This window comes from Tyto alba, unplaced genomic scaffold (genome assembly GCF_018691265.1).
Source record: "Tyto alba isolate M040663 unplaced genomic scaffold, T.alba_DEE_v4.0 Super-Scaffold_6, whole genome shotgun sequence".
NCBI lineage: Eukaryota > Metazoa > Chordata > Aves > Strigiformes > Tytonidae > Tyto > Tyto alba.
Window position 1 is genome coordinate 7,688,969 of NW_024881327.1, and position 26,165 is coordinate 7,715,133.

At 38.8% G+C, this 26,165-nt stretch overlaps 2 protein-coding genes across 4 annotated transcripts in view; both read right to left on the minus strand.

Annotated features, from left to right (window-relative positions):
- Positions 1-6,827, minus strand: part of GUCY1B1 (guanylate cyclase 1 soluble subunit beta 1) — a 44,109-nt gene extending 37,282 nt beyond the window's left edge. The window contains exons 1-2 of the mRNA XM_042808231.1: positions 6,728-6,827; positions 6,299-6,372 (exon numbers count right to left, since the gene is read on the minus strand). Of these exons, the coding sequence (XP_042664165.1) occupies positions 6,299-6,372; positions 6,728-6,730 (77 nt within the window). The 5' untranslated portion in view covers positions 6,731-6,827. The remainder of the gene's footprint in view (positions 1-6,298; positions 6,373-6,727) is intronic.
- Positions 6,828-14,929: 8,102 nt separating this feature from the next.
- The window catches only part of GUCY1A1 (guanylate cyclase 1 soluble subunit alpha 1), a 36,647-nt gene continuing 25,411 nt past the window's right edge, over positions 14,930-26,165 (minus strand). For all 3 annotated transcript variants that reach the window (XM_042808264.1, XM_033007266.2, XM_033007267.2), the window contains exons 4-9: positions 24,993-25,051; positions 23,215-23,924; positions 21,186-21,671; positions 20,507-20,650; positions 18,185-18,339; positions 14,930-15,921 (exon numbers count right to left, since the gene is read on the minus strand). In XM_042808264.1, coding sequence (XP_042664198.1) covers positions 15,720-15,921; positions 18,185-18,339; positions 20,507-20,650; positions 21,186-21,671; positions 23,215-23,924; positions 24,993-25,051 — 1,756 coding nt within the window. In that variant the 3' untranslated portion in view covers positions 14,930-15,719. The remainder of the gene's footprint in view (positions 15,922-18,184; positions 18,340-20,506; positions 20,651-21,185; positions 21,672-23,214; positions 23,925-24,992; positions 25,052-26,165) is intronic.

A 26,165-nucleotide genomic window follows, 5' to 3' on the forward strand; every position in this document is an offset into this window, starting at 1 on the left:
TGCATTTTTATTGCCCAGGACACATTGTGGTTATGTAGACATAATATGAACGCGCACACACACACACACATATACATACACAGAAATGTTTATATGCATATGTATCTACAAATACAAATATAGCTTCTCTAAAAACTTTACATTGTAAACTGATGATTGTCCATCTTCTCTCCTAGCAGAAGTGACACTGTTAACACTGTAGACAGATTAGTGTAGACTATGGTGCTGTTTTAGATGCTTTTTAAAGGGTTGCCCTATATATAGCAACTATAGTAATCTGAAAACTTAGAAAACAAAAAATAAAATGAGTATAAGCATTTGATGGGCTTTGTTTTGTTGTTCTGGGAAAGCAGGAAAGACGGACTGGGGTACCACTCATACCAACATTAGTGAAGTTTGCTCCAAGGTACGTTTCCCTGCCCCTCCCTGAGCCTACATGACACAGCCTACCAGTTGCACACATGAGCCCACAAAACCTGTTCCTCTTCCTCCAGGCTACCAGTTCTTTCAGTACTGAGGTGAGAGCCTAATCAATTAATGCACAACTACTCTGCACAGCTACTCTGTATTTTTTTTTTATCCCATGAATCAATATATAACCTCAGGCAAATGCCACACTGAGTAACCAAAGCCTGACCTATGTTAACCTTTACCAGTATGATGTCAAAGTTTCTGTGTCTGTTTAGTTTTCTAAAGGCAAGTGATAGCCCTGCAGTTTACTTCACTCCCCCAAACTGTACAGAGTTTTCTACCACCTCAGTTGAACCCAATGTGAAACTGAGGAGACAAGCTTTCCACTTACATTCCATCAGGATAATTCTTCAACCTTTGGTGTTTCACTGTTTTAACCACAGCAGGACAGTTACAGAAAACAAATTCTGAAGAGAACTGGCCTGGAGCCTTGGTAGGTGATAATGTGTGAGGTCTGGGAGAGAACAACAAAAATTTCCTTCCTCATAGGACAAGAGATTGACTTTTGCTTTTCCTTTGTGGGCACGTCTAGACCATTGAGTCCATGTAAAGTTCGTGCTACCCAGCAGGCTCCCCAGACCAGGAATCTTGGCATGTAAGAGCATGTGTGGACAGCACATGCCAGCCAAACCCATAAAAGGAGGACAAAAAAGGGCAAAGGAAGGATGATGCCTTAATAATACATTAAGCACTGAGCACCAGGAAATAAGACTACTACTTGCTTTCTGCATCCCACACTAACGTACAGCCAGCAAAGGATACACGGCTCTTGGGGCACAAACTGCCAATCTTGCTACTGTGCAAGTTTCAACACAGATACTTTCTAGAATCAATTAAAAAGTGGTTTGACCTCTAGGTAGTTACTTTTTGCAAGCATGTGAGTTTTCAACTTCTGTTCTAGTTTTTTCATGCTCATCAGGCTACATATGTTTTTGTGGGGACTTGTACCATAAAAACAGAAGGAACATGAAGAGTGCAGTTAACTGGTTGTGCCATTTCATCTCCCAAAACCAGACCTTTCACATATCTCTGTGGGAAAAAAATACTGATTTATTCTGTAGTCTTGTAATGAAGCATTTTGATGCATTTCTTAATAAGATATTTGAGTTCTCATTTCTCTTCTTGGCTATGTATTTGAAAGTGCCACAGTTTGAGCATCTACCCTGGTCTAAATTCAGGTTTAGGAGCCTGTGGGAAAACTCTGTATTCATTTAGTCACACACAGAGCGAAACTGTTGGGAAACACAGGATAAATGACTATGTACATACTCCCTGAATGCAACATTGCTCTAGCTCCCATATTGTCCTGGAGCTACTTCAAGAAGACATCCCTGTTAATGCTTGCTATACAACTAAACCTTTAGAGCTGCTGAATGGAGTCCTCAGAATTTCCCACATATATTGGCAGCTCAGATGAGCCAGATGTGACACCTGCTGCAGAAGAGCTCAGATTTGATCATGATAGAGGCCCCTTTTAAAAATATGTAACCACACACCTGTTTAAATATGTCCACCACAAAATATAGCAGTGAAGACAGAACTTCATAAACCTTGGATTTTTTTTTTTTTTTTGATGTGAGTAATCTCTGTTTTGTTTTAGACAGGTACATAGAAAGTAATTCCACACACCACCATATCACCCAGAAGTGCAAATCTGGCCTTGATCACACAACTGCATACAACTGCATGCATGTGAGAGTGGTCAGGCCTGACAATTTTTAGTTTATGTTAGTTAGTGCTTATGTTGGCTGCAGAGCAATTGAAGATATCTAATGCCAAAGGAATCTTGAGAACCATCTTTCCAAGACATTAGGACTGTGGCCACACAGTCTGACATAGTCCTCTGGATCTAACAATAACAAGGGATCTGAGAGAGGTTTTCTCTTAAGCAGGGAAGGCACAAATCAGAAGCGTCTTCTCAGCAAAAAAGTGTGGTTAACAGCATTAGGTAATGATTTAATTATTAATAACTCTTTTCAGAACTAGTGGAATGCTGATCAAAGGATCACGTCTCCATGTATTCCAGGTCCTGAGTCTCTTCTTCCGAGGACTGAAGGAGTGAACTACAATGAGAAGCACATATGCAGCTTCCAACTGCCAGTATTATGCTGAATCATCTTCATTTTCCACAAAAAAAAAATCTGCTATTGCAAAATCCAGCGACTGCAGAAGGACTCTCCCAAGTGGCTCTCACTCCTCCTCTCTCATTCAGCTTCACTAAATCCCTCTAATGATTCCAGGGCTTCATCATGATAAAACTGTTCACAAGCCCGAATTCTCAATTCCATGACTGGTAGCCAGAGAAAAACTAAGGAGGAACAAATTTCTGAGACTTTGCAGTTGAGACAATTAATAAAGGCTTCATAAATCGAGATTACTTTTCATTGCTCATATGCCAGTGTTCTGCATCTTATTTTGAATTCAACCTATTTGGGCCCAACAATGTTGGTTCAGAAATAGATGGCTTTGAATTGTTTCAGGTTTTAAGCATTTTAATTCTAGTTCTTTAGCAAAACAAAGCCATGTTTCTATTGATCCGACAAAATTGATATTCAGTAAAATTTCAGAGTATATACTGTAATTTTTCCATTATCTTAATGCCTCATTGTAAAGATTGCCTGATGTGTAAAAAAAAAAAAAAAAAAAAAAAAGTATGTTATTTAGTTATGCTCTGTTTTAAAAATGGATGAAAAAAACATGGAGTCTTAACATTCCCAGTAATTCTACTCTGGGACATTTAAAAATAAAATCAGTATGTATCTTTTTCAGATAGATCGTGGTTTCATAAGAATGTTGAAAAATTAATGAAATGGAAGAAATGAGACTTGAAATCATCATTCTGATTAACAGTAAGTGATGGCAACAAAAAAAATCACTCTCATAAGAACATTAAATTCAATTATATGGTCTCCCAAATTCTGTATTTAAGAACTCCATTCAGTGTCTTTTTTGACTGAAGAAGCTACAGAAGAGTTTTCATGCTTCACACGGAGCATCCCCTTTCAATTCAGTATTTAACTTTTCTGAATGTACTTTTCTGAAGAATGACCTGTTTTCTTTACTTCAGTTTATTCAGTTCTATGGTTTGTTCTCACTTCTATCAATATTAAGTACAAATTCACCCACTGGCATTTGAGAATCACTCAGCAATCACAACCCACCACTCTGCAATGCTGATTCACAGCTTCTGCAGTGACTTCAGGGAGAACAGAATAGCAGTATGTGATCAGCCCAACATAAAAAAAAAAAAAAAAAAAAAAAAGGCTAGATACCAAATTTTGTACTTAACTACCCAGAGGCCTTTCTGCTTCACAGAAATGCTTAAGTTGTTGCAAATCCAACCACACTAACAGGGTAAACTTCCTCACTTTTTTTAAACAGCCAAAGACTGTTGACTTCAACAATTACTCCTCCAATTCAATCATCAGTGATTCAACTGATTCAATCCAGCATGCCGCAACACTGGTCTGTATCTTCCCATTGTTTCCTACATGACTAACAGTTCTAACAAAGCCTTTGCAAGAGGTCTGCATTTGCTTACATAAGGTAAAACATCCAACCTCTTCCAAAACATCTCTCTAAGTGCACCACAAGAACTTCAGGTACCTAAAACAAGAAGCATTTAGTGGCTAACAGTTGACCCTGCACCATCCCCTAAACCAGCACCACTATAACCTGTTCCAGTGAGATATACAGGGGTTGGTTTGTTGGTTTTTAAACTCTAGGATACACTACTTCTTAAGATAAATCCTGCTGAATAAATATCCTGTTTCAAACACCTTTTGCATAAGCAGCTATGGCAGCTGTTGCATCTCCTGCTCTTTCTTGCAGATTATGTTCCATTCCTCTGTTTGGGTGGTGTTGTGGTAGTTTCTTTCCCGAAAGCCACCTTCTCTGTGAGTTAATAGCAGAGCCTAGTTGTTGGGCTGCTACAAGACAGAAACATTTCCCAGTTGAAAACCAGAAATGGGATGTAACAGCTTCCTGAATTTTCACAGCTGACTGTAGCAGAATATTTCATATCTCTCTATTAAATTTCTCCAGAACATTAAATGACTAATGCTCCTCATAGGCTTTAGTTACCTTCAGTATTATATCACGTGTGTGTAAAATCTTAGAGATAGAATGCATCAGGAATTATGACCAGGTTCTGACAGTGTGCAGCATGATCTTGTACTAGAAGATGAAACTTTGCATCTTCTCAGATGGATTGATCTTAAATACAAATTCTTTTCAGTGGGCTATCTGGACAAAAGTAGACCCTAACATTCAAAGGCATCTTACCAAGGGATGGCATGCCACGAAAGAGTGAACATTCTTTATTATATTTTATACATACTATAACTTTAATGGAAAATTATATATGTATCACTATATTTTTTATTAAGTCTCTTAAATTACATGTGCCATATAAAACCAGTATCAAACCATAGGAATTCAAAATAGATCAGTGTGTTTAGATAAGGTATGTAATGAAAAGAAACATATATAGCTCACAATTTACAGCACAAAACTGTGGATTTCACTGAAGACTCATCTACACAATCCATAGAACTGCATTTGCAAAGACTAATTTATAGACTAACCATCAGGGATCACTGGAACAGCGAGTATCTGCTGAACCAGAATTGTGGACTCTCCATCTTTTTTTAAAAGGATTTTAAAAACTCGGCTTGACAAAAGTCATAGCTGAGCCCTAATCTAGTGGCGCTAACAGTCCTGGTTGAAACAGAGACCAGACTAGATGACCTCCAGAGGTCCCTTCCAACTAACACTTCTATGATTCTCTGATTTCATAGTACTGCGTAAGATTACCACATTCTTAATGAATGGATTAATGAAAAAGCATCATGGTCACAAAAATCTCACAGTCAGGAGCAGTCCTTTAACTCCAAAAATTGTATTAGGACAATGGCAAGACAGCTATATATATTAAAACTGGCCCAATATAAATGGGAGAGAGAAGTATAGAAGGTGGTATCCTGTTGAAAGAAGACCACTTTCTCCAAGATGGATAGTCTACTTCTCCCTCAAAACATGATACCAAGAGATCGTATTAAACCCTTTCTTCTAACTACAGTTACCTGAAGCCTTACAAAGTAAGCTTACAACTCTGTAAGCATTTATGTCTTTTTAAAAATATTTCTTGTAGTTTTGGCCAAGTAACAGTACTACCATATTTATGGTAAATAGAATTTTGTTTGCACTACCCATTTCAAACTTTTTATACAGTCTCACAAGTCACCAAAAGTTTAAAGTGAAGATAGCAATCTCCTTGGAAACATGTTATACTGCCAGTCAAGCAAGGGTTGACACAAGAAATTAGGTTCAAGAGAATAAAACCAAAAATCATTCTTATACATACATTTTTATATGTATTTATGTAAAGCTGAGACCTTTTTTAATTTCAAGCTAAGCACATTACCAAAATCTCACACTAGGTTTTGATGGTTTACTAGCTAAAAACTGTGTTTCAGCTCCTTTAGGAATGCAAAGAGATGTAACGGTTGCAGGGTTCATCTGGTGGTCTGACCCAAGGGAGGACTTCCGTGGCTTCTGGGACGTTTTGCCTGAGCGTTATTTCTGCCATACACCCTGTATAACCGCGGGAACCGCAGGGACCGGTGCCGCCTCCGCTGCGGCTCCTGGAGACCAGTGAAGATGGAAGGCGGCAGATCTCCGCGGCGCTAAGGCAGGCCCCGAGCGGGGCGAAAGGCGGCAAGGTTCCACGCTGGTCCTTGTCACGGCCGAGAGCCGCCCCCTGGGGAGCGCTGCCAGCCCACGGGCGGTTATGCAGCCCTGCACACGCACACGCACACGCACTTACTTGATGTCCTCCCAGACGGCGGGGCCGTAGTTGCGGATGACGAGCAGCTCCAGGGCGTGATTGACGAAGCCGTACTGCGGGGCAGGGCGAGGCGGCGGCTGGGTCAGGCACCGGGCGGGGAGCCCCTTTACACCGCCCCGCAGCATCCCACCCCACCCCACCCCACCCCACCCGACCCCGGGGCCGCTCGCCCCGCGGGAACCGACCTCTCCGAAACACCACCGACCCCCCCCGCCCCATCTCCCCCCCCGGAGCGAGGGGCTGGGGCCCGGCTCCCCTCACGGTTCCCTCTTCCCAAGCGGATTCAGCCTCCTTCCTCCCACCATGGGCCCGGCCAGACCAGACTAAACCAAACCGGACCAGCCCGGACCGAACGTCCTCCGTCACCCCCAGTCGCCCGGGTAGGGAAGGCGGCCCGGCGGAGCTCACCATGGTGCCGCCGCCGCCGCCACCCCGCCGCCGCCGCCGCCGCGGAGCAGAAGATGGGTCCCGATCGCCTCACCACCTCCCCCGGCCGCCACCGCCTCGAGTGGCATCCCCCGACAGCCAATGGCGAGCACGGCCGCCTCTCTAGCATCCAATGGCGACAGCTGCCGCTGTGCTCTTCTCCAATCAGAGGCGGGGGCGGGACTGCGGAGCGTCTGGGGGAATGCGGGTGCTGGGCGGGCGGGAGCGGGAGCGGGGGCCGCCGGCAGCTGCCGCCCCGGCGCTGCCCGGAGCTTGCCCGGCTCCCGCGCTCCCCCCCACACCCGCCCAGCCGGGAGTTGGAGGCCGGGGTGCTCGACGGGTTGCCAACGCGCACTGCCAAGGTCTTGCGGCTCGCCCTGCTCCCCCTCAGGTGCTGAGGCGGCGGCGGGAATAACGGTGTTCGCGGTCGCCGCAGGCCGCCGCGCGTGGGAGAGGGCAGGAGGGACGGGCCTCGGAAGTACAGCCATCCCTCTCGCGTTTATTTTCCCCACGCTCGCCTCAGCGGGAAACCCTTCGAACCTCTGTCTTCACAGTTTGATAGGCACCAAAGATGATTTTCCAGATGGTTCTCTCCCAGGGTTGTTGGGAGTTGCCTGTCGGTGGGTCAGATCAGCCGTGGGGCCGGGCGGGTTCCTGGCCGTTGGGCAGGTACGTGTGGGGCAGCGTCTGCCCTGGCGGCCGTGGCCTTTGCAGAGGTTGCCTGCGCGGGAACAGAAATGCGCCCTCAGTTGTTTCATATCCCAATGCAGCCACTTCGCTTTTGGGAAGATAAATGCCCCCTAAAAAGTGAAGAATATGAGGAGGAGACGTTTCTGTGCATTCATTTTCCAAAGGCTAGTGAAGTTAAAAGCATAATGAGTGCTTTTCAGTCATGTTTTTTTGTGCGTTGTTGAGTCCTTGTCAGTAGCCAGTGTGAACAAACACTGCGCTGTATCAGTAACCTGCTGCGTGCAGATTCTCAGAGGGTTCTCCAAGCAATAAGGTATGACCCTTACAGCAGGAGGTTTTGAGAAGAGGATTGCTGGCAACGTGACAAGGACAGTTCAGAAATAACACACTGTCATTGTATGTTACCATATACATAAAACAACAAAACAAAAAATAGTGCAGCGCTTGAAAAACTCATTTAGTTTAAAGCCCTTTGTACCATCTAAAGACCTGGTCTCAGTGTATAAAATAAAAATCCTAAGGGGGCTACTGATTTTTTTTTGCTTGCTTAAAAAGAAACAAAATATATTCAAGAAATAATGAGATTATCTAGGAGGAATATAAAATGAATACTTGATGGGCTACTACTGTAGTAGCTCTTGGGCTACCTTGCTATGTGAAGTCAGCAGAGCCATAGATGCTAATCAATCAGATGGATCCTAGATGTAAGTAAAATTGCAAAAGTTAGTCCTTAGTAAGATAATACAAAATAAGTTTAAAATTTGAACTGTTAACATACTTAAAGGAAAAAAAAAAAAAAAAGATGCAGTATGTATGTTGGGACTTCCATGTAAGTTAACAAGTGACAGCATTTAAAATCTTTCGAAATCTCATCCATGGCTTGGTGAACTTTCAAATCTGTGTTAAGATCTGTTAAGCCTGCTAGAAAGTGAGGAGAAAATTTATGGGTGGACAGCCATTAGAAATTTGGCAAACGTCATCTCAGGCATTCCAAGAACAGTAGATGGAAACACTGTTTTTAGGACATGTAGGCATAATAACCAATTCTACTTAGTTTAACACATTCCAAATCTACTGGGAAAACTAATTTAGGTTTTTTAAAGGATGAACAGGAAAAAAATTTCAATATAACCAGTTAAAATCATGCAAACAATATGCTAATTTTGAAGGGAGGAAAGAAAATGTTTATAAAAAAAATAACCAAACTACTGGTTGAAGATATCTGTGTAGGAAACAAACAAAAATTGAAGAGGTGCAGATCTCTGAGAATTTGTCCATGTCCAGGAAATTGGCAACAGAGGTGATGTAATAAATCATGCTGTTGCAACCAGACAAAAGGCTATTTCTGTATATCTGAGGAGTGTCACCAGTTAACTAGGATTGGAGTACATCAGGTCACCATCTACTTTTCTTATTTGGTAGGAAGGAAGTTTTGGGAAAATGGGGAAACATATCCTACAATACAAATGTTGTAGTTACATGCCCTTTGTAATCATTGTGTGCCTACTGGTGGTAGTAAATCTACACTACTGGCAGATCAAAGACAACACCTGAGAGTTTTGCCCTCTGATGTTGTGTAGTCTTCACACACCTATAAAATAATTTTGAGGATACAAATGTCAAGGAAGTCCTGATAGCACATCCCAGTCAGGAAAAAAAAAAACTGGATTGAGAATCAGCGTTAACAACATCTCCATTCTTCTTAAGTTTGAAGGGAATCCACTTGCTCAGTCTATATGTGAGGTAACTGCTCATGCTCACAAAATGATACTAGAGATTACATAAAATTATATTCGGATACGGCTTTTGGAATGTAGATCATCCTGGCAATTTTATGTACCCCAGTGACATTTTTTCAAAAGTGCTGGTATCTAAAAGGTCAAAATTGTTTTAGACAACTGCAAAATTGCCTTTCTTCTTCTGATTTGGTTCAGGCTTGGTAGATTGCGTTTGCAGGCTGTTCTTGCAATTAAGCCATTGTAATGCAAGTGGAAGTTCTAGCATCTGAGGTGATATTTGTAAAATGTGAACTGAAAACAGCATGGGCAGAGTTAAAGCAGACAATGGTTAATGTAGTTTTATAAAACAGGGATGCCCTTTCAAAAGTTTGGAAGATGGCAACTTAAAGAATTCAACCAAGTGATTTGCTGAGAGGGACCAGCCTCCATTCCAGATGCCTGCTGAATCAAGACTATCTGGTAGGTCTTAGTCAAGACTTAGTTTCAGCTGTAGGAAGGTCTAGGTCAACAAGATAAAGTACATGTCAGACTAAGCTGTTAATACTGGGCTGTGTTTTCGAGGCCCAGCCCTATTGGTATCAGGACTGTTAGGTCACATGCATTATGCACATCACACAACCATTTTGACTGTATCTGATGCACTTCTATAAAGCCTGCAGCTTATTCACTATACCATGCATTCTCATTCCCATTTGGGGACCCTCATGCCCTAGGTACAGCTCATGACCTGCTGCCCTGCTGCTTTTTGGTGTTCAGGAGTGGGAGGGGAGCCATGGCCACAACTGGGACATGCACGGGATGGAATGCTGGTGTGAAAGGAGCCTTTTAGAAAGTGTTTTCTGTAACTGAAATCCTACAAGGAAGCTTCTCCACTTTTTGTCCCCCCTGAACATGTTTCTCAGGAAGAGTTTCATGTGCTGGCCATCTGAAAGCCAAAAGAATTGCAGTCTGTGACTACAGGAAAAAAGCAACTGCTGTACTTTTGAAGTGGTGGTATACATGTTTTTCCCTGATTTGAGACACAGACTTTATCTGGAAATTCTTGTTGAGGTCCATGAAAGCAAAAAGTAGCACAGGATCCTTTTATGTGGTATGAAAGGGCAGTTCCTGAGACAGTAACTCTGGGAAAATCACTGGCTGGCCAAGAACATCTACAGTCAGTTCAGTATGGTTTGCGTTAATACACAAGTGCTATAAACCAAAGAATTTTAATAAATTGTATTTTTTGCTTTGGATTTCACTCTTAAAGTTTATATTGCTACTGTAATCCTGAATAAAAATGCTGCCTTTTATGGTATTGCTGGATTTCACTTACTGAAGATGGAGTTACTTCACTGACATCAAACTGAATTATGGGTATTTTCTAGTTTTCTGTTTCATATCATAATGGTCTGAGACTTGACATTTGGGATTGTCATAATAATACTTCTCAGGTGCAGAAATACGCTCTTTTTCTTGAGATCACTTCATCAAGATTCATTATTTCTACTGTACCACTATAAACTATTTCAGTATACCATTACATGAATTGTCCAATACCGGTATTGACAAGCTGTGACAGAAGCAGCCCTCAGTATGTCAATGCTGTTCTGTAATGCAATAACCCATATAGATTTGAGAAACTCTGTGGGTTCTGCTACATCCTCCCATAAGAGGAACGTAATCTTAGCCATGCAGAGCAAACTAATCATATGTCCAAATCTTCCCTAACACCTTCTGCAATCAGTGGAAAGACTCCTCTTGATTTTCATAGGCTTGTAGTCCAGAGCTCCTGGGAACATTGCCGTCCTCTATATTTCTTTGGCAGGTTTTGTTTGGGCTGAAAAAATCAGAAGAGTGGAAGTGTATCTACGACTTACTCTGCCCTTTTTCACATCCTTGGGATGTTACTGCATGTATTCTTCTAGGTTATTTCCCATTACATGCTGCGTGTGCAGGATACTCATATGAACATGGCATTTGTTGGTGTAGTGGCACATGAATTTGTAACTTTGTACTGCTCAGAAGATGGGAAACAATTTCAGCACAGATCTTCAGAGGAGTTCTTATAATGGGGCTGCAAAGCAATGTGTTCATTTCCATTTATATTAGAAACCACTGGCTCAACTTGACTTTAATGTCGGTATCAAAAATCTGCTGAAGCGGATGAGACACACAACTTTATTAGGTTGTTTACTTTGTTTTAGATTCTTTCACAGTTTGTTTGACTGGCTCTCCAGCTTCGTGTTCCAGCCTAACTGCATATTTAACATTCAGATCCTACTATTTGTGCTTAGGAAAGTACGTATCTTTAAACTGTTGCATCTGGATGTAGCAGAGCTTCCAGAACCCTTGATTGTCTTCCGTATTTTATTTCTGCTTCTGTGTCAGAGCAATGCTGAGTAACATAAGATGGTGAGTTTTTCCTCTCTCCAGTTGTTCTGGAGAAAAGGACTGCTAGTGAACTCATGAAAATGGGACTGGGAAATTAAAAAAAAAAAAAAAAAAAAAAAAAAAAGCAAAGCTTATATCTGATTATTTCCTTCCTATGGAGTTGTGAGCAGCCATACCATCAGAGATGGTTTTAGAGGTCTCTAAAGACTGTTGTGGCACTCATCTTGCAGACTTTAGGCATAGAAAGGGAAGTCCTAGATTTTATTTCAGAAACAGCCTTAAAGTTAAATTTGGTTCCTGCCAAGCTGATTTCTGATAAACTGGAGCAGGGCTTTGAAAGCAACACAGTCCCTCCTATGCTATATGGCAAATAGCCACAAAAATTACTGCTGTTGCAGGAAACAAAAGCTCCCCTTCCACTGCTTTTGCAGAACAATGAGCATGCATAAAGAACGGTAGCAGCTAGAGTGGCCTGCTAGGTTATCAGATGGGTGGGGTTTGAAAAAGGGTCCCCTTGCCAAGATTCAGGAGAAATTCCCCTTAATTCTGATGGCTTTTGGCTGGAAATACTGATTTTGCCTCCCATACTATCTGTTGCAGTTGTTTCTGCACAGAATGAAAAAGAAAATAATGAGAGAAATAAACTGTGTTGAGGGGATAGGTCTGAAGTCTTCCTTTGTAAGATTTCACGGGAAAAAGTAGATCTGTCCCGGGGCTCAGTTATCTGTGCACTTTACTGTTCTGTCATTTTCTGTTTGTTTGCTTTGGTTTTGCACAGTAGTTCAGAAAGAACGGTTCCACACTAATTGCACTTCCTCTAACACTAGCAGTGAGAATTTTTTTCAACATCTCCCTGAAATTTTATCAGTTCTTGCCTGAATGAAATAAAATTAGTTGAATTCTTTTGCTATAGCTTTTACTTTAGCTATCTCACTGTTAAGATTCAAAAGATTTCAAAGGATCCACTTTTTATTTCAAGGGCCACTGACACCTCTTTGGCAAATAAATTGCAGTATGATAAAAATTTATCTTCCATCATACAGTGTATATGTCAACAGGAATCAGCCCCACAGAATCTTCATCCACTAATAAAATAAAAATTCACATAATAACAACACTGTTTCTGGTCATAATACTAAGGTATTTGTATATTTATATAAATAGCATTGCATAGGCTCTGAAGACTTTCACAATACCATGCAACATAATACTATACAAGACATCAGCTTAAAACCAGCTGGTTTATTTCCTTGCAATATCTCCTGGTATTGTATCAGTTAAATTGCCTTCCTTTTGTTTTATCTCAGCAATTTGCTTATTGGCTTTCTGATGCCTTTTTTTCCCACTGGCTTTAATCTAAGTGAAAATATTAGTTAAAAAGTAAAAAGACTATTTAATATCTAAATGAAAAGATTAGTTGAAAATAATTGTCCCTTATTAAAGACATACTCATTCAGCAAAAATCTTAAACTGAGGAACAGCTTCAGTGAGATCTAAATTCTTAAATTATGCTTAAAGCTAAACACGGACTTCTGGGGTTTGTTTCAGAACAGGTCTGAACACAAGTACATTTTAAAGTACTTTCTTGAATTATTTTCTTAAATTTATGCCTAAATCCTATATTCTTCACTGAGATTCAAACATATTGCTTTATGTGTACACGTGAGTGCCTTATCACAATTATTCTCTGAACGAAGGCTGAAGTAGACATGCAAATGTTTTTAACTTTTCAGAAAAAAAGTTAGTGAAATAAAAAGGAATTCTACAGTAATTCTATCCTAGCTGGTAATATAGCCTAGGGTGTATTAAAAATTAGAGAGTTATAAAAAGTAATGTTGGAAGATGAATTTGATTTGTAATAAGAACGTTGGCCTAGGGCACATTTTATTTTACAGACATACGCTTAGGAAGGTGTCGGGAACTGCCATGATGAACATCCTACTGAATGACAGATTTATGTGAAGCCTGGCTTTGAGAATGACCATCATCCAGTCCAGCAATAGTTCTTTCCTAGGGACTAACGGAAATTCACTCCTAAGAGTCCCTTGCATTCGGTAGATATGGAGAAAGAAATCCCTTTCTTTAAGAGTCTATTTGTTTCTTAACCTTCAACAGATGACAGGGAGGGATAGATTCCTACTGACTTCAGTCATTACTGATTTAGTATCATGATCCTACTGAAGATTCACTAGCCAAATACTCCCACATTTTTAAATCCAGGAGCACCCACATTGGACTGCTACTAGCCTCTGGGTATTTATGGCAACAGAACAGAATTTTCTGACAAAAATAATATTGCAAATATCAGTCACCAAGATTTGCATAGTTCTTGTTTCCTCGAAACACTGCTGTTAAAAATGTTACAAATACATATGCTTGTATGTATGTGTGTATATCTATGGCATGTGCAAGAGAGATATGTGTATATATATATAATAGAGAGAGACTTTCGGGTTCCATTTTTCTGTCACAGAATTATTTATAAGCATCTTGGATGGATATTGGAGACCTCAAGCAATAGCAGGATTCAATGTTTCAAGTTTTGTTTAAATGCTGCTTAGTGCTGCTTACAGGAAATCTAAATTAAAATATGCCTTTAAAATGTTCTTAGTGCTAGTCCCTTAAAAGGATTTTTCTCAAGGCTCTGATGGCACTTGTTCTGTATGAGTTCCTACCGCAAAATAGTAGGATAAAACAGTGTATCGAGCTTCAGAATGAACCAGTCAAGTTCAGAAAATGAACAGAACGGCACCTAAGTCTAATGTAATTGCTCCTTATAAATATTCAGAGAGCAAAATCTGATTCAGTAGCAAGTAGCTTGAAGAAAAACTTTTATGGCTCAATATGACAAAACCTGAGAGTTTAAGAGGTTAGAATAATAACTAACAATATTTGATACTACTGGAAATATTTGTATGTGTGTAAGCAGTGCAGTTCTCCAGCCTGCAGCTGGGAGCAAACTGTGTGGCGCAGAGAAATATCTGTGCAGATGGATTTGCTAGTCAGAGAGGCAGAATCCTAAATTCAGGACTTGTAACTGTTCTGCCGGTTCTGGAGGCACACCCTTGAGAGTTCTCCACTCATGTTCCACCATCCACAATAGAAAAGCTAGTACCGTAGTAATATTAATACCTCGTAGATGTGTTCATATGTTTTAAAGACTTTTTGTTCACCTGTAGATTCCCCTGGCAACTTTAAAGTGAGTATACCATAGACACTTCAGTAACACATCATACCCACATTGCTGTCCTTGAATAAGGATCACAGCCTTAAACTGGTGTGGTTCTGTCCCGTTTTATGCAGTCTGACTGGAATTTCCTTTCTAAACAAACACGGCAAAGCATGTTTTATTACACTTACTTTAAAACATTTCCAATTTAAATGACAACAAAAAGAAAACATTTATTGCTCGAATACATAATAGCAAGTTGACATTATTTTTTGTATTTTAAAAACCCCAAGAACTAAAGTATTGTTTGATGATTACAGAGTCTTTAGTATGTGATTATACAGTGTTTTAATCTATATTAATTTTATACACAAGAGAAGGTTCATGAAACAGTAAGCAGCAAACTCTGCTATGTATATGTGCATTAGCTACAATTAGCAGCCTGATCCTGAAGACGCTGAGCCAACACACTGACTGCAGTCAGTGTTAGAAGATGGTCAGCAGCTTCTAGGATAAGGCCCAAATGATGCACTGGAAGGAGTATGTGATAGCAATGACAATATTTTAATGGATATTTTATTCTGGAATCACTAAGAAAATATATTTTAATATTAATTGATAATCACCAGCTCACAACACCTCATGTGGCTGCATCACTTGCACATTACATTTCCTGACACACTGCATGTACAATACATCTAGAATTCCCAACACAGAGAGAACTGAGAGAGTTGTTACATAGCACAAATTACCACAGGGAAAAATGTAGTTTTTAGTAGCATTTTCAACAGTGAAGTTGCAACATTATTTTAGTGACTATGTTCCTTATGCGAAGGAAAAATAAAAAGTAGTCAGTGACATACTTCCTGAAATTTTAATACTGGCTTTCAGGTGTTAACAATCTAAAGTGCTTTCATGTTTCATACATTTTTAAAAATTTTCAATTTATACAAAACAATCAAAATATTTATAAATTTATTCTATACACTTGTGAATGTACAGTTTAATCTATTCCTGTTTCCTCACCCAAGAAATTGGCATTGCCATCTCCCAGATCTCTCTTTTGAAACCAAGTCTGTGAGTTTGTTCCTTGAATATAAGCATCCAGAAAATAGCAAATTCCAGGGATATCACTGGGAAAATTTGGTGGAAGCTCTTCTCTTGAGCGAGGTGTGAACACAAAACCTGGATATTCCTTTAACAACCTAGAACAAAAATGAATCAACTTGATTAAAAATGAATCAGTCACTAACTGTTACTACAAGTGCAGACATTAAATAATTCTTCATGTCCGGCAGCACAGAATGTAGTAGGGCAGAATCTAATTTAATATTTATAAGTTATTTACTGAAAATATAAAAAAAAAATACTGTTTATTTGGTAACCTTCATAGCCTATTAACTTGTGCACCATCACAGACCGGAATATTGCCTCTCTTTTTCTGTCTTGTCAATGTTTTGCATGTAGGTGCTATGTTTGTTGTAAATATTTTCAAAAATTATTTAGTACTGAAATCTAGTGCAGATTTGCACATGAAACTGGCACCATAATTAATGTTTCAGCTAATGAAATACTGAAAAGCTTAATAACTAAACTATTCAGATCCTCTTACCAATTCTAGTAATTCTCCTTTTTCACACAGGAGTCCACTGAACACAGTGGTCTTCTGTATCTGAAACACAGATTGCTAGCTAATCCGTAGGGATAAATACTAGTGACTGGTATCTAAGCTTCCAAACAATGATTACAATATACAGAAGCTGTGCAAAGTGCCATAATGTTATCAATATGTGTTTAGAATTGGTGTATGAATCAAAAAAAAAAAAAAACAAAACACTAAACAAAAAGGATGTTAACACATCATTCACCCAGGAAAAAAACCAAACATAACATAACAGTAATAACAATAGTTTACCCTTTACCCAAATTGTGTATTTTCTCAGAGATTTATCTTTTTTTTTTTCAACGGTATACTCCTTCCAAACATTCTCTTGAGATGAATACACAGCCATGCAGAAACCTACTTATGCCACAAGTTATAGGCAAGTCTTGTGCGGACGAAGTGTCTAATGGTTTTAAGAAAAGACTGTAGCCACTATCATTCAAAATTATTTTCCACATAGATATGGAAAAAAAATCACTGTTGGCCAGCACTGTTCTTCTGACATGCATAAGCACTGGTGATGCCAATGCTTTCTCTGGCTTTCTTTAGGGTATATGGTTGAAAAGGTTACTGTGTGCCCTAATACATGTGCTACTTTTATCTAAATCACCTGTGTGAAATAATCTAAAGTTTGGCACTCTGTAAGTCACATAGCATGTGCTGCAGGGGATGTCAGGATCCTGTGCCAAATTCTGTCTGACATTGGTCACAGAACCTTGCCACAAGGCATTAACAGATACGTGGCAGTGGATACGAGCTGAGTAGGAACAACTGACTGTTCAGGCTACAGTGAGGGTAGCAGAACTTCCTTAAAAGGAAAAAAAAAAAAAAAAGAATTATAACTGCATTTCTGGTTATTTTACCCAGCCAGATATATCACTTTCTACTAGTAGATTCACTCTCTGCAGTTCATTCTTATAAAAATTCTGGCCATTCTGGAAGAAACAATAGTCTTTATCAGCTCAGTGGCATAAAATTCAGACTTAGACCTGGAGTTCAGATGTAGATGGTTGTTATTATCAAATGTGAAAGAGTTTCCTATTATTTTGCCTGGCACCTATGAGACATTATTACTTGGCCATGAACATGTTGCAAAGTGATTTGTAAGAACAATTAAACAGATGATACAAAGAGAGTATGAGGTTCAGAGGACAAAGGAAAGGTGCTGTATTTCCCATGGGAGAGCCTGCTGGCTGTCTGCATAATCACGTAGTACAGATTGCTAAAAACGTCTGATCTGAGTGGATAAATAGTACAGCCTAAGTTTCATACGAAAAGGTTTAAACTGAGTTGGGATCAAGACCAGTATAAACTAAACGCTGGTGTGGTTCATTGCAACCTATTCATTCATCTTCCCTAACCAAAAGAGGATGAAGATGTGTAGGGCGACATTTAATAATTCTTCAGTTAGGCTGTTATCTTCAAGGGCACCTGCAGCTGGTTTGGCATCCAGTTCACACTGAAAGCTACATAGCTCAAACAGGAGCCAACTATGAGAGAATTAAAGAAAGGCAAGAGCTGCAGGGTCAGAAGCAAAGTTGGCCCACACAGTCCATTTATTTTAAATGTAACATCTGAAAAATAAATATCAGCTGTTCTGTTTCACGCTTTTTCTTGCTGATGCTGGTTGCATTCTGACTAAAAATAACCACGGTGCATTCATGAGAAGTCTGATAAAAAGAGAAGGAAAATCAACAGCAGTACATTAGAGGGAAAAAAAAAAAAAAAAAAAAAAGAACAGAGAGATAATGAACTATTACAGTAACTACTTTAGGTGGACATTTTACAGATATGAAGCACTGTACCTGTAAGTTGTTGGGCTGACATTTATTTTTCTAGGTATGCTGCAAGATTCAAACTTATTGGCAAGGGTTACATTATTTCCAAAAAGGCAATAACGAGGCATTTTAACCCCGACAACACCAGCAAAGACAGATCCAGAATGAAGGCCAATACGCATCTTTAAATAAAAGACAGAGAACAGCGTTATTAGGTAAAATAAAATGGTTAAAGTCAGTTTTATAAATTATTCTTCAACTAAAAAAAAAAAAAAAAAAAAGAGCTACTAATATGGTAGAGTTAGAGTAGTGGAGTTAGTACAGTCTCCTTAAAATGTTTGTATTGTGGTCATCACTGCTCGTGTAGAGGAAACTAGCTGAAGTTTACCTTGCTTTGCATCTATAGTATGTAATCCTTCATCTGATATGATTGTGAAAACGCTGGTCTCTGTGGTAGTAAATTGATCTAGAAACATCAGCAGGAGTTATTATGACACTTGGATACTTTCCTGGGAGGAATTACATGACACAATGTTGTTAGCCTGGTGACAGTTAATGAATAGTAGTAGCTCTGCTGTTAAGATCAGAAGACAAGTCTTAGGGGATAGCAAAGACAATATACACGCTGTAGTTCCAGATGAACGCTATTAACAAGACCGCACATAGAGTAAATCCCAATCCCAGAGTACAGAATCTTAACCAAATTATACAGCAGTTGAAACATTCTGATACCTCTTCTTTGTAACTCAGATTTTTGAGTTTTGCTTAGCTGGTGTGCTGCTTTCTATATTCCCCTTTTTTTTTTTTTTTTTGAGATGTGTTCTTATGTGCATTATACATACGTAGACAAGTTTTCTTCAGAATACCACTCTGACACAATAATGGCATGATGTCAGCAAGCACTAGTGTGCTTGCATGTAGTACACTAGTATGTGTGCCACTCTTTATGTATCAAGAGAATATCATCTTATGAAGAAGTCACAATTTATAATTTTGAGTGGAAAAGCAGAAAAGCCTGCAACAAAAGCAAAATCTACCCACACAACAAAGATGGCTGAAATATGTACATTGATATACAAGTCTGATTTAAAGTAAGCAGTTTGCAGTCATGCCTTTTTCTTTGGCAGTTGATTTATAAAATACAGTAGACTCTGTGCGTCATATTTGTTGCTCTGCAAAACAACCAATGCTTTTATGAAGCATTTCATTAAAATAGATGCATGCTTTCATTAAAAATAGATTCAGTTTTCTTCTAAGAGGCTTCTAGTAGGTACTTATACAATTTTTTCTCCCTATTTTAAAATTACTTTTTAAAATGTAATAGCATTCCTCACTCAAAATTATAGAGGTAGCATTTACATGGAAATTATAAATGTGTTATAATATTGTCAAGCAGTTTTCAGATTTTTTAAGCATAATTTAATTTGATATTGTGAATTGCAAAAAAAAAAAAAACCCCAAAACATTTATTTATAATATAATGCTGCTGTTCTCCATGATAAATGTGGAGCATGTAATCCTCTAAATAACTATGTTCTTTGTCTTGGAATACAAATTTTCCTTAATCTAAAATCAAAGTAGCCTGAAGATTTCTAAAGGAACAAAAGAACAGAGAAGTGTTATAAATGAGTAAATGAAATACATAATAAACTGACACCTGTATTAAAAATAATAGGACCCCATTTCAGGACATTTGAACTTAGTAGAAGGTCCACATCATTTGTCATGCACACAGGCCTTTCTCTTTTTTTCCCAGTGGAAGGCAAACCTACATGAAAAGTTCAGTACATGTGTAAGTCCTCATTGAAAGCAAGCCATAAATATAACTACTGCCGAATCTAGCAGTTGCTTTGACAGCATTAATGCCGTTATCTTACGGTAGTGATTCGGTATCTGCCTGTAAAAGAACAGCAACAGAATCCTTTAAGCATGTGCAGATTACTGCAGTCAGAACACATCTGTGATGATTCATATTTGTATGTGTTACCCCAAAAGACTTTGATGTTCTCATTGGGTGTAATTTTTTCTCTTCATTAGAAAACAGTAACAGAATACTCCGTGCCACCGACAAATTTATCGCTACTGACAAAAACTGCAGCATGTCAGTGTGTACCTATTGATTTCGCTGCATTTAAGTCTTTTGGGTTGATATTCAGATCTCTGTTTCTTCACAAAACTCTCATTCATAGAAGTAAAAAGGTCAGCTTCTCCAGCCATACACACTTGATTCCCCAACTGGTCTGAGTTAATGCAATGGTGCGAAATTTCCTTGAGACAAAAACCCCCAAAGGCAGCCAACCAAACAAAAATTCCCACTTTAACCATATAAAATACAATAAAATATATGACCTTGATAGGCTCTCCATGGGGAGACACCACCTCATCTGACAGCTCCATCATCTTCAGGGCCATCAATGCTATTTGAACAGCATGTGTTTCACTTTCTTTGTGTAAACCTCCAGCGACACAGTAGGCATCTCCAATAGTCTCAACCTAAAACAGGCATATTTGTTCCTTACTGTTAGACTGTTTGACGTATAAAAGAATGGTCTATGGCTTCAGTAAGAACTGTACCCACATAGCGACTGAAACGTCCTGCATATCCTGCAGGAATATTTAGCATATCCTTCTAAATGACTTAAGTCCTGGGCAAATCCTCCAACATCATTCAAAAGGAAAAACTGCACAGCTTGTATTTATTGCTGGGCATGATGCTAAAATACATTTCCTTGCTCACCTGCTGTCAGGCACCCATAGCTACATTAAACATCTATTTGCTCCAGAATCACAGCACTGTCATTGAAATTATTTTTTAAAATTAACTCTTAAATTTTGATGAGTTTCTCTCTTGGCTGCATGAATGGCTAATTCTATTGATTATTTTGTTTTGTGTTTTATCTTAATAAGTCTTTCTTAGAATGAAGGTTTAGGGCAAATTAATTTTGGGACTTCTATTATCCTCTGCCCCATTTAGCCTTCATTTCCTTTTCTACCCCAGAAACCCACAGAAATGCAATAAATTGTGTACCTTGTAGACATCTAGCTCTCCACACTGGTAATCAAAGCGAGTATAAAGCTCATTAAGCATGGTGATAACCTGCATAGGTGAGCACTGGGAACAGATGGCAGTGAATCCAACAATGTCAGAGAAAAGCATTGTGACATTATTAAATTTCTTGGCTTGTACAACTTGTCCCTGCCACAGCTGCTGAGCAACCTCTCCAGGAAAAATTGAAAACAGAAGGTCTACGGTCTTCTTCTTTTCTTCTTCAAGTGCTTGATGGGCCTGCTCAAGGGTTGCTTTTAGCTTTCCTAACCTCTTCTTCAGTCCATCCTGAGCTCTGGCCTGCTCTCCTATCAGAACAACATCTCTCAATGCATTGTGAATGGGAATATCGGAAAGGTATAATCCACGTCCTGTAAAATCTTCTAGTCTATCCACACAAGGAGATCCCAAGAATAGGATGGCACTGGATTCAAAAATATAGATCATTTGGCCTTTAAGATCCATTACCTGAAACAGTTAAAGAAACAAGAATTCATGCAAAACGTGCATGGCAATGGTTTAGAGGCAAGAAGTTTTAGAGGAAATACATTTTGCTGAAAGGCAGGAAAACCAGACTGGTCCATAGTCCTTACATTTTCGTTGAGTTGCTTAAGAGAAAACATGGGGCGCTAAATGATAGAGCCATCAAATAAGTTTATTTTGCTTGAGCCTTCTGGTACAAAAGTTAGGCCACAACTTCAGGATAAATGCTTGATTATGTTTGAGTATCAGTATCAATTTTATTTTAGGAAGAAAAGAATAACAAAAGAAGAATTTTGTGCATTTTCCTCTCTCAAAAAAATGTTACTGACTGTAGTGGCCTATGAATTTCTGCTAACTCAAGTGTGGTTCATGCACCACTTTCTTTGTAAGATAAAGTGAGAAAATCTGCTTCAATTTCAAAAATCTGCTTCAAATTCAGAATGCTCAGTACTCACTGCAGTTTAAAATTAAAGGCACAAATGGTAGAAATAACCCATTTTAATGATTTAAAAAAGCAAAATATTTTGTGTGAAGCACTTTTATGTCCCTTCTGTATTCAGTTGTGTAATGTGCAAGGTGCTGCAGATCCCCACTTAACATTGCTTTGAAAGACCAGTTTTTGAAGAAAACCTGTTACTTGCTCGTAGACATTTGCATCTGTAAGTACATGCAAATCAAAGCAGAGTCTACTACCCCTTGTAATCATTAAACTGTTGCTTTGTGCAGAAACGGATCTGAGATGAAGTAGCTAATCAGGGCTACATTTTTTACCACTTCATTAATAACTGTGTGAAACCTTTATTACTGGTCTTCATTTAAGTTCTTGGAGTATTGAATCTGAACTGGTAATTCATCCTGGAGTGCCTCAGTTGTACATAAGCTGGAATTCAGCTGGGGCCAGTGATGAATAAAAGCAGTCATTGAATATTCAATGTCTTTTACTGTCCAAGGTCATCTGTCATAGACCCAGCTTCAGCAAAAATAGTACGTAATCCCACCAGCTGAAACTAAGTGGGACCTTTGGCAACTGCATCTTATGAAAACATAAGAATATCAAAGATACCAAAATACTGAAGATACTAAAGGCTGAATGAGCAAAGGAAATGTCTACTTCTTTCCTCAAACACTAGAGCTGTTGTTTCCACATGATTGAGGAGCACTTTAGTAAAGCTTTCCCTGCTACTGTCTCTGTGTTGGAGATGCCCTTATTCTCAGCAGCTGGGCACGACATTGGCTTTATCTCAATTTACTGAGCTCATCTCAATATTTCAAATTTATTTTTTTTTTTTATAAAATCAAATTAACAGTCAGATTTTACTTGTGTAGAAGTCCTGAAGCAGAGTTTTGGCTGAATATTGGCTTCAGAATCTGAACTACACTAGAGTGCCTTCAGTAAATCATCATTATTCAGTTGTACTAGATGTTGAGAGGTAGGCAATGCAAAATGCACCATGTTTTGTGGCTATTTTAACTCTGTCTGAAGAAAACAAATTCCTCACAGAAGTAACGGTTTTAAAAAGTCTCTTACCATGGATGATTTCATATCAGTATTATCCCATCTTCTGACTCGTACAGTAAACTGCATATTTAGCATTGTCATTATTCCACTAAAAGTGCAGCTTACTTTGGGGGTAAGAATTTCAAAGTACTCTTCAAAATTGGGTTTAGCTTGAAATTCTCTCCTGGTCAAAAGTCTTCTTATCCCATTTCCAATTTGAAGAACTGACATATCCTTGTCAAACATAAAATGAAACGGGAAAGTCTTACAGAACACGGAGGCGGGAATCACAAGTGAAGACTGTGGTTTACATGGAGATAAGGAAGGTTTTGCACTTTTGACTTGTATAGAATACAGCAAATAAGGCTGATTAGCAAACTCAGTGCAGTCATTATGGAAACAAGGAGGCATGAGCATCACTTCCACCTCAGTTTCGTACAAAATATGAGCTGCTGCTTTAATGATACCAGATAGAATAAGACTCGTGATTTTGTTAGGAAAGAAATAATACACGTTTAAGAAGTCCTGATCTTTCTCCAGGCATAATATGGAAGCGTCTTCAAGTCTGTCCTTTTTTCCTGCTTCTTGGCTGTGGCCACTCTGCTTCAGCAGAGTAGTGAAACTGTTCAAGAAGTCCTTAAGGGTTCCTCCAATAACCCCTAAGATGTGTTCATCCTCTTCATAGCATATTTTGAATAGCTCTTCACCAAGAGATTCCCGTAGAGACTCCACGGGAACACCTGCATAGAACCACATTTTAGTCAGAGCTGCATTCATCACGCTGAATCTCAGGCTAACCTCCGCTTTTTTTCATGCTAGACCAAATAAAATTAGCAACATCCTTCCCTGATCCAGCACTGACACCTGAGGGAGGCCTGCTGTAACCAAAGACATAATTATGTTGCCCGGAAAACAGGGAGACAACAGGTTGTAGTTTGGAAGGATCCACGACTCTGTTCTTTGCAGAGATGTAGACAGAATGAATGCACACTTTGGCACATGATTTAACCCAATTCCCTTAGCTTGATACAAAGAAATACAAAGAGGTACAAAGAAATAAACTTAAAATACAGATAAAAAGTAAAAATAAAATAGGATCCGTGCACACGTGCAGATATAAATACTATGCCCGATCCAATAAATAAAATGACCCTAGGAATATTCGAGGGCACTGAGGCCAGTTGGCACTGAACAGCTCACATCTTTGCTAGTAAACTTGTTTTAACAGCATAGCTGCCTGCAGACTGACTTGGGAATGTTTCAACTCCCCAACCGTTACTGGGATTCATTTGGAAAAGTGTTATTTGTCATGGGCCAGCTGTGTGCCAGGACCAGCTTAACAGTTTAAGTGTACAGAAGACCATGTTTCCGTTCCTGGAAATGTTAATTTACTATTACAGCTGTAGCCAGAGAGTTCCGTATTGCAAATTACAGCAGTTGTCTTCTGACAGACTACAGTCCTTCAGAAGATTAAAAGGATCAAACAGGTTTTCACGAGTATGAAACCGTACCTTATTACTGAATGTATGTTACAAGTCCCTCTAGATGTTGAATCTTAGGGGTGGGTGATTCTATGACATCTCAGACTTGAGAAACTCATCTCTTTAGCTCAAATTTTGACACCCTGAACTGTCAGTTGCAGAGATCACAGTTTAGGCTGTGCGTTGTCAGCATCACTGCAGCCGTTACACGTAGGAAATTATTTCTTTGTAACAAGGCTGATTTATATAACCATTTATTATTTTATATCTATAGCATATATAATCTATATATTTATATATATCTATTGCTAAACAAGTTCACATTACCTGCTGCATTAGCATGATCACTGATTATTTTTTCAAAATCTTCTCTGTCCCCAGTTTTTCTGTAAAGATCATAAAAATATAAATAAAACCTCTGAAAAATCAAGATTAGCATGGTAAAAATAGTAAGTAAACCCTGTCTTTAATGTGTGCAGATCAAGTTTTGCTGATCAAATAGGTAGTTTTTTATTAATTCAAAATAAGGTCTTGGTAGGATCTTAGATTATCCTGTGCACTTGTGATAAATTGAAGTTTTAGTGGTCTGAGTTCTGAGCTGATTATGGACTAAGGCCAAATGCTATAGACTGTCATTGATTTAAAAACTCTTAGTTTGCAACAGTCCTGTTTTTTGCTTGGTTCAGGTTTTTTGCTTGAAACCATAACTATATTTCGAAACATATTGTAAAATATGATTGGAATTTATATTTAAGCATTCATTGGGATTGCATTGCATTAAATTCAAAAGAGGTGAGGAAGTGTTTCTGTTTTGGGAGGAAATACCAATAACAAGTATTAACTTTAAAATTACTTCTTCCTTGGTAGTAGTCCAAATTCTGTGACACAAAACTGCAGCCCTCTGAGTTCCCCGAGGTCAATAAACATCAACCTGAATGTCAGACCCAAAATGATGAGAAGGGCACGTAACTTCAGTTAACCTCCATATAAGCAATACATTTTTGATACATGCTTTCTGAATTTCTTCACGTGAAATATCTTAGATATATTTATATGCAAAAGCAATACAGACATTTAGAGCTGTTTTACATCTATTATTACATTATTCAGAATAGCATAATAATTTTTTGTTTCAAACTAATACTCCAGGAAGCAACACATAATTAAAGATAGGGAAAATGTTCGTATCGATAAGCCAGTCAGCAATTGCAATGCACATCTGACCAGATGTCTTTGATTCGGTCAATGCATATAAAGTGCTTTGAAAATATCGAGAATAATTTAAAAGATACATTGTAATTATCTATTCTTATCAAGGTAAACAACAGTGTAGTTTCCAACTTCATTATTTTTCTCCGCTTTTGAAAGGAGGTTTAAACTGAGGGGCTTATATTTTCAGATGCATTCAATAAATTCAATCCTCAGTGTATAATGAGTTGCTAAGAAATTCTCACTCCCGACAAGGCTCAAACAATTAATACTGGATAAGTACTAAGGACT